The 12,313-nt window shown below is 42.9% G+C and overlaps 1 protein-coding gene across 1 annotated transcript; it reads right to left on the bottom strand.

The window, feature by feature from the left end:
* Positions 1–537: 537 nt before the first annotated feature.
* Positions 538–12,262, bottom strand: LOC118486572 (apoptosis-enhancing nuclease-like). Its single transcript, XM_035983111.1, has 8 exons — positions 12,210–12,262; positions 11,949–12,006; positions 1,964–2,057; positions 1,690–1,820; positions 1,374–1,585; positions 1,069–1,275; positions 878–958; positions 538–784 (listed from the first exon to the last, which is right to left on the bottom strand). Exons 1-8 carry the CDS (start codon positions 12,260–12,262, stop codon positions 538–540), a joined length of 1,083 nt encoding a protein of 360 aa, XP_035839004.1.
* Positions 12,263–12,313: the final 51 nt, after the last annotated feature.

The following is a 12,313-nucleotide window of genomic DNA, read 5'->3' on the forward strand; positions in this document are numbered from 1 at the left end:
ATTATTATTATTATTATTATTATTATTATTATTATTATTATTATTATTATTATATTATTATTATTATTATTATTATTATTATTATTATTATTATTATTATTATTATTATATTGGCTTTGTTTTTGTTAGCTAATTGATTTTTGGTCTGTGGATTCTACATTTTGGATTTCCAGGTATGGTTAAATATTGTATTGTAAAATTTCATTTAAGTTTCATAGATTAGATTTTCTTGTTATAAGCATGAAATTAATATAGGATTAGCTATTGATTTATAACACACATTCATTCATGTTTAATCAAAATCCAAGATATACTACTATTCTCATCATAAAACATATATATACTCAAATGCTTCAACAATTCATATATATATATATAGGCACATGCCTGGATCATATACATTATGCAAATAGATCTTTAAATCTATAGATAGAATTAATTGACCATGGACAAATTCCCATGTTTTATTCCTCTAATAATCTCATAGATATATAATTAGCTAAAACAATCTGGATTTCAAGGGCAGGTTCCGTAAGTTTAAACATAGTCTTTGCCGTCTAGGCACCAACAATAGAAATCGGACCTTGAGATTGCCAACAGTTCCTCAGGAGTCATCCTCTCAAGCTCACTTTGTCTCCATGAAGCAAAGTTATTCTTATTTTGTGGGTCCGAAGCAAGCGGATAGTTCTCATTTCTATGGGCTTGTGATCTCATCCTCCTGTAAAGCCTCATCGTTGCAACGCAATCTTCATAAGGATCTTGTATCCCAACTTGAATATCATACCTGTGTAATCAAAAGTCCATCCATTATTTCAAATTATGGCTCTTTTTAGTCAACAATTCTATATAAACATGATCAAGGTCTACCAAAGATTACCCGAGGTATGCTTTTGTAAGATACTTAAGTGAGTTGCTGAGTTTGCTAGTCTTCATTAAGGGTGGATAGTTTGCTGTATCTCTATATGTTACAAAAACCAAATCTTTATAAACATCAAGAATATATCATGATAAATGGTCATACATGTTTATATCATGTGATAGTCTACAAGAAGATGCTAGCTTGCTTGCCTTAATTTAATTGCAGGGTACTCCAACTCCATACATTTAAGATCATGATCCAAACCATGACCTACAAGAATCCTTGCTTTCCCACCTCTTGGGCGGATCTTCCACATGGGTTCTCCATTGCACAAGAAATCTTGAATCTTTCTTTGAACTTGTCTAAGCGGCATTGCATCCCTGAGGTATTCGGGCCGAATGCCAGTTGTCTCATACCTATGTAAATTCAAAATTTATTGTGTAATACTTACATATTAGAGTAACACATATATACATATAATATATAGTACAAGAAGGCAGGCAGAATAAAATACCTGTAGTGTGTAACAGGAAGGTATGGTTTGACATAGGACCGGAATAATATATTCTCATATTCATCAATGATGCAAATTTTTGCACAAAGATCCAAAGAACCATCACTACCACCACCAACCATCTTGCAAGCAAGTGCAACAGCTCTTGATTTCCCGTTATCGATTCTTAGGTCATCTTGGATGCCTAAGTTAGCAAATCGGTATAGTACAGCCTGAAATAATTGATAAGCGTGGAGCGGATTTAATTTCCTGATTAGCACACACACACACACATAGAAAATAAATGCATTTTCAAACAAGGTTAGTGATTTATTACATTATATCCATATGATAGTTGGCATGTATCTCGGTGAACCCTGAGAGCATTGCGACTGCCAAAGATGTTTAAGCATAAGTCACAACCACGCTCGCGAAACACCCTTTCACATTCTGCCTTTGGTAAAGGTCCTGTGAAAAAAAAGTAAGTGGTATGTGTAAGCCATGTTCTTGATGCTAAGAAAATCATGTTATAACACATGATATGATCATTTGTGAGTGAAAATTCATGGTGTGTAATCACTCTTAACAAATCTATATCATGTAGCCAGTACCTATAAGATGTTCTCGAAGAGATTCAAATGATCGAGAGCGTTTTCCACAAATTCCACAAATGGGCTCATGAACCGAGTGGTATGAGGTCCTCATGTTGTCACACCCCCAAATTCCACCCGCGGATGACACCCGCTTCGAGGGCGTGACTGACCAGGATCCAGCCACCAATTATACTGAATAACTAAATTGATAACGAAAGTAGTACTTACTAACCATACGATTAGCAAGTGTTAAGTTTAGAGTTCAAGTCTTAAGTTCAGAGTAAATGTAGCGGAAGCATAACTAACAGTTTTAAACATTGTTCATAAGGTAAACATGATAAATGCCCAACACACGGGCAGACGACCACTACACATCCCAAGTAGCTGCTCCAGTCACTGGCCACCTGCAAAGCATGCAGTAAAGGGGTCAACAATAATGCTGAGTGAGTTCACTAGTTGTCCAGTTTTAATTACCAAAAACTTGTTTCACCAGTTAATTTATCCGTTTATACATGCCATGGGGAGCTACCCCAAAAGTTAGCGACTAAACTGTTTTTCCAATACCGAACACTAGGTAACCGAATGCGTTTCCGCAGGATGCCCCGATGTCAATGTTCTATCATCATTGACGGATGCCTGAGTACATTAGTTCACGACCGATCCCATACCATGGCACGGTGTGAGGCTGGTAAAACCTAAATAGCGCTATCAACTAATAACCCGTTCGCCTGGCACCGGCGACTAATCGGTATTATGTAGTAGGGACTTGAGTGATAGAGTTGCGTTTAGTGCCGTTAGTTGCAATCCGTATAAACAGTAATTAACCAAAAAGGTTTCCCAATACAAGGGAAGATAAAGTAAGTTTGTTTCCCAATAACTAGGGAAAGAGTGTAGACGGTATCCCCTTTACCAGGGGATAGGGTTGTTTTAGTCTCGTGTCCCAAACCACCGGGACGCATGCTTTTAAGTTGTGAACTCACCTTGGGTTGCTCGGTATGATACGTTACTTGGTTAAGTATGTGGGTCACCACGTCCTAGCATGGTTACCAAGTATGGGTCAAGTTGGGTACAAGTAAACACGTATAAGACACACTTAATGTAAATACAAATAAACCACAGTAGCGGGTATACATGCAGCCTAGTCAACAGAAAGTCCAACATACAAACAGTGGGGTTATTGGGCCCAGAACAGTAACAGATATACAAGCAGTCCAGTTAGCAGACAATCCAACAAATACATTGGCCCAATAACAGTCCAGTCGAGACGGGGGTGACTCGCAACCAAGGTTGCGACTCGCAACCGAGGTCTCGGTTCGTCATGCTTTGGTTGCGACTCGCAATTCAGAGATTCCGACTCGCAACCGGCGGTTCCGACAAGCAGCTGTGGTTACGACTCGCAATCGGATCGATACGCGTTGATTGCGACTCGCAACCGGGAGGTCTCGACAAGTCCTGCTGTGGTTTCGAGTAGCAACCAAAGGTTGCGACTCGCAACCGTGATTACGTGTGCATGAAGACCTTCTAGAACCTGTCATTTTGTACGAACCAATAGGGATGCATTTTCATGAAAATTATGTACCATTTCCACTAAAACATGTTTGTTTGTCTGATCATTAGCCAAAACAGATCAAATATACACATTTCAAAAATATTTCAAAGGCATTCAAAGTGTTCTTCATGTTCATCAAGCAATATTCCCACTACATTCATCATTTGTAACCCAAAACCATAAGATCAAAGACACATAGTCACCATAATCTGTTTTACATAATCGGCTTTATTATTCTCGGTTCCTAGTCTAGCATACTACAACATAAATCACAATTCATGAGATTAAGTAAATCATGCATACTACTAGGTCAAAATCCTAACAAGCATCTAGCATTATCCGAATATCAAAACCATTTAACCCAAAACCGGATTATTTTTCATTAAGGCATATAATCATTTCGAGAATCACTTTTATCCTCAAACAAGTCTTTTATAGCAATAACATCAACAATCAAGCATTAACACGCATAGAACCATAACAAATATCAACAACCGTGAGCATATAAACACTAACCGGTTACTCGGGGTTGAGAGAAAAGGGGTGTTCGGGTGGTCTCTTGGTTCGGCTGATCTTCCTTGTTGATAGCTCACTTGATCCGAGAGATATGAAGGAATGGGGAGATGATTTTGGTTGCTAGAAATTTAGGGTTTAGTGAAGAAGATGAGAGGAGAGTGTGATGAGTGTGTAAAATGGATAAGGGAGGTGGGGTTGGGTTTATATAAAATGTTCCGAATGGGCTTGGGGATTCCGGGTTGGGTTTCTTGGCTACAAGGCCTTAACCGGCCCAAGTGCTTCACTGTTCACTCGAGACCGTGGTCTCGAGTCGGGTCTCGGGTTTGGTTCACATATATATAACACTTATATATATATATATATACATACACATAAGTAAATCGGCACATAACACATAATGACAAATAGTTTTCATACATTTTTACTGTTAGTCGATTACGTACACGTTTGTTACATCGAAGGGTTATCCGGAAAGATCCGAGGTGTCACATTATCCCCAAGTTTTAGGAACTTTCGTCCCGAAAGTTAAAGCAGCCACTGTCAAGCTAGTGTAAGTGAAAGCGTTTCAACGGGGTGTCACATCATCCCCCCGTTAGTTTGGAATTTCGTCCCGAAATTCGTTCGTAGCTTCAGTGCTGGGGTTTTCGTTAGGGAACAGCTGGGGATATTTGTGCTTCATCTGGTCTTCCCGCTCCCAGGTATACTCTGGGCCACGTCGCGAGTTCCAACGAACTCGTACAAGAGGTATCTGGCTACGTTTGAGGGTTTTGATCACTCGATCCGTGATCTCGATCGGTTCCTCAGTAAAGTGTAGCTGTTCGTCAATTGTTAGTTCCTTAAAAGGAATCACAAGTGTTTCATCCGACAAACACTTCTTCAGGTTGGATACGTGAAAAACGTTGTGTACCGCACTCAGTTCCTCAGGTAGGTTTAACCTATAAGCAACCTTACCGATCTTCTCGGTAATTTCGAATGGTCCAATGTATCGCGGATTAAGCTTGCCCCGTTTACCAAAGCGAACCACACCCTTCCAGGGTGAGACTTTAAGTAGAACCCGGTCACCGACCTGGAATTCCAATGGCTTCCTACGCTTATCAGCGTAACTCTTCTGACGGTCACGAGCTGCCGCCATGCGTTGTCTGATCTGGGCAATCTTTTCCGTTGTATCCACCACCATCTCTGGACCCGTGATTTGACTATCACCGATTTCTGCCCAGCAGAGAGGTGACCGGCATTTACGACCGTACAATGCCTCAAAAGGTGCTGCCTGAATACTAGTGTGGTAGCTGTTGTTGTATGAGAACTCTACTAACGGTAGATGCTTCTCCCAGTTCTTGCCAAAGTCGATCACACACGCTCTAAGCATGTCTTCTAGAGTCTGGATGGTACGTTCGGACTGTCCATCCGTTTGCGGGTGATAAGCAGTGCTCATGTCCAAACGTGAGCCAAAGCATTTGTGCATAGCTTGCCACAGTTCCGAAGTAAATCGAGCGTCTCGGTCGGAAATAATTGATGTTGGCACTCCGTGCCTCGAGACTACTTCCTTTAAGTAAATCTCTGCCAAGGTAGAAAACTTGTCTGTTTCCTTAATAGCCAGAAAGTGCGCGGACTTGGTCAATCGATCTATGATTACCCAAATAGCATCATTTCCGCGTTGAGATCTAGGTAACCCTGTAACAAAATCCATGGAAATTTGCTCCCATTTCCATTTCGGGATTTCTGGTTGTTGGAGTAGGCCTGCCGGCTTCTGGTATTCTGTCTTGACTCTCGCGCAAGTCAAGCATTTGCTGACATACGTCGCTATGTGGGCCTTCATACCAGGCCACCAATATGTAGTCTTCAAATCGTGGTACATCTTGTCCGAACCAGGATGTACTGAGTAGCGGGACTTGTGGGCTTCGTCCATCACGAGTTCACGTAAATCTCCAAAGAGTGGAACCCAAATGCGTCCTGTTACATAGTAAGCACCATCTTCTTTCTGTTCTAATTGTTGTCTCGACCCTCGCAGAGATTCAGCCCCGATGTTTTCCGGCTTCAATGCTTCAACTTGAGCATTTCGAATCTGGGTAGGGAGGTTAGACTGAATGGTAAGTTGTAGTGCTCGCACGCGCTTTGGTATAGTGTCCTTTCGGCTGAGGGCGTCTGCCACGACATTGGCTTTGCCCGGGTGGTATTTGATGGCGCATTCGTAGTCGTTCAAGAGTTCGACCCATCGACGTTGTCTCATGTTCAATTCCTTCTGCCTAAAGATATGCTCGAGACTCCTGTGATCGGTGTAAATAGTGCACTTGGTACCGTACAGGTAATGTCTCCATATCTTAAGAGCAAAGATCACTGCTCCCAGTTCCAAGTCATGCGTCGTGTAGTTCTTTTCATGCGTCTTGAGTTGTCGTGAGGCGTAGGCAATAACCTTCTCGCGTTGCATTAACACGCAACCGAGTCCATGAATAGACGCATCGCAGTAAACCACAAAGTCGTCAGTACCGTCGGGCAACGAGAGAATAGGAGCGCTACAGAGGTTATCCTTAAGCCTCTGAAAAGCAGATTCCTGCGCTGCATTCCACTTGTAGGCGACGCCTTTCTGAGTAAGAGTCGTGAGGGGTTGTGCAATCTTCGAGAATCCCTGAATGAATCTGCGGTAGTAGCCCGCCAATCCCAAGAATTGGCGAACTTCAGTGGGAGTCTTAGGCGTAGGCCAGTTCTTTATCGATTCGATCTTAGCTGGGTCGACATGAATTCCGTTCTTATTAACTACATGGCCGAGGAAATGGACTTCTCGAAGCCAAAAGTCACATTTAGAGAATTTGGCGTATAGTTGCTCGTTGCGAAGAAGTTCGAGGATAAGGCGTAGGTGTTGTTCATGCTCTTCTTGACTTTTCGAATAAATCAGGATGTCGTCGATAAACACAATCACGAATTTATCGAGGTAAGGCTTACATACGCGGTTCATAAGGTCCATGAACACTGCCGGCGCATTGGTCATTCCAAAAGGCATGACGAGGAACTCGTAATGACCATAACGAGTCCTGAATGCAGTCTTGGAGATGTCTTCACTACGAACTCTCAGCTGATGATAGCCTGATCGCAGGTCAATCTTTGAATAGTAGCTCGATCCTTGCAACTGATCGAATAGGTCGTCGATGCGCGGGAGAGGGTAACGATTCTTGATGGTGACCTTGTTCAACTCACGGTAGTCGATGCACATTCGGAATGTGCCATCCTTCTTCTTGACAAAGAGTACTGGGGCTCCCCAGGGCGATGAACTAGGACGGATAAATCCTTTATCCAATAGTTCTTGTAGTTGCGTAGAGAGTTCCTTCAGTTCTGCAGGGGCTAAACGGTACGGTGCACGAGCTATAGGTGCTGCTCCGGGAGCTAGCTCGATCTGAAATTCGACCTAACGGTGAGGAGGGAGTCCAGGTAGTTCCTCAGGAAATACCTCGGGATAATCGCGTACTACAGGAAAATCTTCAATCCTCTTTTCCTTTTCGTGAGTGTTGGTGACAAGTGCTAGGATAGCGGTGTGTCCTTTCTGCAAACACTTCTGGGCTTTCAAAAGCGAGATAATGCCTGTGACTTCTCCACCTTTGTTGCCTTTGACGATGAGGGGTTGACCAGAACGGCGAGGTATACGAACTGCTTTCTCTTGACAGAGGATCTCAGCACGATGTTTGGATAACCAATCCATACCAATGACGACGTCGAAGCTTCCAAGTTTGACAGGAAAAAGATCGATACTAAACGTGTGGCCAGACAATTCTAGGGTGCAGTCGTGGATCACATGCGTGGCCTCGATGTTCTTGCCATTAGCTATCTCGACGGTATGCTTAGAACTTAATAATGCGGGCGAATGCTTAAGTTTCTTACTAATGCGAAGGGATACATAACTGGCATCGGCACCGGAATCAAATAACACAGAAACATAACGATCATCAAGTAGGAACTTACCCGCCACGACGTTGGGATCGTTCCTCGCTTCTCCAGCTCCAATCACGAAAGCTCTGCCCCTTGCATTTCCAGCATTGTTGTTCTGCTCATTGTTCCCAGCTCCCTGATTGTTGTTGCGATTCTGATTCAGTTCAGGGCAATCCTTTCGCATGTGCCCTGTTGCCCCGCATTTAAAACATGCTCTGTTGTTTCCCTGCTGCTGTTGCTGTTGGGGTTGTTGCTGATTCTGTCTTGCCGGGAACTGACTTCTACAATCCTTTGCTTCGTGCCCCATCTTGTGGCATCGCTGACACTGACCCTTGTTACATGCCCCATTGTGGTGCCTGTTACACTTGTTGCACTTAGGGTAGTTTCCCCGGTAGCCACCCTGTTGCTGAGTGCCTTTGTTGTTGTCAGTTTTCCTTTGCTGAGCTGGGGCTTGAGTAGGGTTAGCATCCTTACCCTGATTTCCATCCCACTTTCGTTTGCCATCACTAGAAGTTCCTTCCGCAGCACTGATCCTTTTGGGCAACCTGCCCTCTTCCACAGCCTGATCAGTGAGTTTGTGAGCAAGTCGAACGATCGGCTGAATGGTAGTGTGGTTGGCTGAAGTTACATGGCTTCGAATTTCTGGAGCCAGACCCTTGATGTACAGTTCGATCCTTCGATACATAGGTCGAGACATGTTTGGACAAAGAGCAGCATAGTCGTTGGACAGCTTGGTGTAGGTCTCAATCTCTGACCCAACCATCTTGAGTTCATAGTACTCATTTTCCAGCTTGTGGATGTCATCCCTGTGACAGTACTCTTCCTTGATCATATCCTTGAAATCTTCCCACGCAGTAGCGTTAGCAGTCTCCAAACCAAGCATTTGAATTTGCGCTTTCCACCATGAAAGTGCACTTCCCTCTAGAGTACCAGTAGCAAACTTCACCCAATTAGCAGTTGGGCATTCACAGACTGCAAAAACAGCTTCGACCTTCTCGATCCAATGCAGAAGGCCTATGGCACCCTCCGTGCCATTGAAAGGAAGAGGCTTGCAATCCATAAAGGTCTTGAAGGTACAAACACGTGGTTGCACAGGTGCAGGCTGACCTGTTGTGAGGAGTGAAGCGAAATAGGTTTAGAGGCGAAAAGACGAGGTGGCGGTAGGATCTAAACATCCTAAAGCATCGAGTTTACCTATAGGGTGAGCTGCGAAAGCTGCAGCCACAGTGTTGAGCAGGCTAGTGAACTGAGCCGGGGTCATGTTGACGTTTCCTCGTCCGCGTCCACTCATTGTCTTCATAACCAGAAAACATAGTATGAGTGCGTGATAGCGAGAATAAGATAGAAGAGAGAAGATGTATCTATCTAATCAGGCAACTAGTACGTATATTAAAGCAGAAAGCATAAGACAAGTAAGCAAGTAACTATGGGTCCGAGCTATGAGGTCAGATAAGTCGAGCCTTGTACTTGGAGTGTAGTGTCGTCACGAGTCACGGGTTATAGTCTGGTTTTTCTCAAAAAGATTTTTCCCCTTTTTAAAACCAAGTTCACTATAACCAATGGCTCTGATACCAATCTGTCACACCCCCAAATTCCACCCGCGGATGACACCCGCTTCGAGGGCGTGACTGACCAGGATCCAGCCACCAATTATACTGAATAACTAAATTGATAACGAAAGTAGTACTTACTAACCATACGATTAGCAAGTGTTAAGTTTAGAGTTCAAGTCTTAAGTTCAGAGTAAATGTAGCGGAAGCATAACTAACAGTTTTAAACATTGTTCATAAGGTAAACATGATAAATGCCCAACACACGGGCAGACGACCACTACACATCCCAAGTAGCTGCTCCAGTCACTGGCCACCTGCAAAGCATGCAGTAAAGGGGTCAACAATAATGCTGAGTGAGTTCACTAGTTATCCAGTTTTAATTACCAAAAACTTGTTTCACCAGTTAATTTATCCGTTTATACATGCCATGGGGAGCTACCCCAAAAGTTAGCGACTAAACTGTTTTTCCAATACCGAACACTAGGTAACCGAATGCGTTTCCGCAGGATGCCCCGATGTCAATGTTCTATCATCATTGACGGATGCCTGAGTACATTAGTTCACGACCGATCCCATACCATGGCACGGTGTGAGGCTGGTAAAACCTAAATAGCGCTATCAACTAATAACCCGTTCGCCTGGCACCGGCGACTAATCGGTATTATGTAGTAGGGACTTGAGTGATAGAGTTGCGTTTAGTGCCGTTAGTTGCAATCCGTATAAACAGTAATTAACCAAAAAGGTTTCCCAATACAAGGGAAGATAAAGTAAGTTTGTTTCCCAATAACTAGGGAAAGAGTGTAGACGGTATCCCCTTTACCAGGGGATAGGGTTGTTTTAGTCTCGTGTCCCAAACCACCGGGACGCATGCTTTTAAGTTGTGAACTCACCTTGGGTTGCTCGGTATGATACGTTACTTGGTTAAGTATGTGGGTCACCACGTCCTAGCATGGTTACCAAGTATGGGTCAAGTTGGGTACAAGTAAACACGTATAAGACACACTTAATGTAAATACAAATAAACCACAGTAGCGGGTATACATGCAGCCTAGTCAACAGAAAGTCCAACATACAAACAGTGGGGTTATTGGGCCCAGAACAGTAACAGATATACAAGCAGTCCAGTTAGCAGACAATCCAACAAATACATTGGCCCAATAACAGTCCAGTCGAGACGGGGGTGACTCGCAACCAAGGTTGCGACTCGCAACCGAGGTCTCGGTTCGTCATGCTTTGGTTGCGACTCGCAATTCAGAGATTCCGACTCGCAACCGGCGGTTCCGACAAGCAGCTGTGGTTACGACTCGCAATCGGATCGATACGCGTTGATTGCGACTCGCAACCGGGAGGTCTCGACAAGTCCTGCTGTGGTTTCGAGTAGCAACCAAAGGTTGCGACTCGCAACCGTGATTACGTGTGCATGAAGACCTTCTAGAACCTGTCATTTTGTACGAACCAATAGGGATGCATTTTCATGAAAATTATGTACCATTTCCACTAAAACATGTTTGTTTGTCTGATCATTAGCCAAAACAGATCAAATATACACATTTCAAAAATATTTCAAAGGCATTCAAAGTGTTCTTCATGTTCATCAAGCAATATTCCCACTACATTCATCATTTGTAACCCAAAACCATAAGATCAAAGACACATAGTCACCATAATCTGTTTTACATAATCGGCTTTATTATTCTCGGTTCCTAGTCTAGCATACTACAACATAAATCACAATTCATGAGATTAAGTAAATCATGCATACTACTAGGTCAAAATCCTAACAAGCATCTAGCATTATCCGAATATCAAAACCATTTAACCCAAAACCGGATTATTTTTCATTAAGGCATATAATCATTTCGAGAATCACTTTTATCCTCAAACAAGTCTTTTATAGCAATAACATCAACAATCAAGCATTAACACGCATAGAACCATAACAAATATCAACAACCGTGAGCATATAAACACTAACCGGTTACTCGGGGTTGAGAGAAAAGGGGTGTTCGGGTGGTCTCTTGGTTCGGCTGATCTTCCTTGTTGATAGCTCACTTGATCCGAGAGATATGAAGGAATGGGGAGATGATTTTGGTTGCTAGAAATTTAGGGTTTAGTGAAGAAGATGAGAGGAGAGTGTGATGAGTGTGTAAAATGGATAAGGGAGGTGGGGTTGGGTTTATATAAAATGTTCCGAATGGGCTTGGGGATTCCGGGTTGGGTTTCTTGGCTACAAGGCCTTAACCGGCCCAAGTGCTTCACTGTTCACTCGAGACCGTGGTCTCGAGTCGGGTCTCGGGTTTGGTTCACATATATATAACACTTATATATATATATATATACACATACACATAAGTAAATCGGCACATAACACATAATGACAAATAGTTTTCATACATTTTTACTGTTAGTCGATTACGTACACGTTTGTTACATCGAAGGGTTATCCGGAAAGATCCGAGGTGTCACACATGTGTTCCACTAGGTGCTCCTTTCTGTTGAATTGCCTATAGCAGGATGCACACTTATTCCTGGTCAAAAGAAAGTGTCATGAGATTATATACATGTTTATGGTTGTATGTTATACGTATTAGTTAACATCAATGTTAGACTTTTTGAATAAACTTTATGTAGCTTGCTTTCACTGGATCCACTAACACGGGTCAAATCGTTCTTGGCCTGGCTGCGAAAAGCAATTTAAAACCAGTGACGTTAGAACTTGGTGGGAAATCACCGTTCATCGTGTGTGAGGATGCCAATGTTGATGAAGCTGTTGATCTGGCACATGATGCTCTGTTCTTCAATCAGGTTTACTTAATGGCGTTTTGAGTTTGTATA

This window comes from Helianthus annuus, chromosome 14, assembly GCF_002127325.2.
Source record: "Helianthus annuus cultivar XRQ/B chromosome 14, HanXRQr2.0-SUNRISE, whole genome shotgun sequence".
NCBI lineage: Eukaryota > Viridiplantae > Streptophyta > Magnoliopsida > Asterales > Asteraceae > Helianthus > Helianthus annuus.

Excerpts from the sequence above, each read along its gene's own strand:
- LOC118486572 (XM_035983111.1), bottom strand. The coding sequence starts at position 12,262 with ATGTGCCAGATCAACAGCTTCATCAACATTGGCATCCTCACACACGAT. Across the intron at positions 2,058-11,948 it reads AGGAGCACCTAGTGGAACAC|ATGAGGACCTCATACCACTC; the intron begins ATGTGTGACACC and ends GGGTGTGACAAC. Across the intron at positions 959-1,068 it reads TACCCTGCAATTAAATTAAG|AGATACAGCAAACTATCCAC; the intron begins GCAAGCAAGCTA and ends TGTAACATATAG.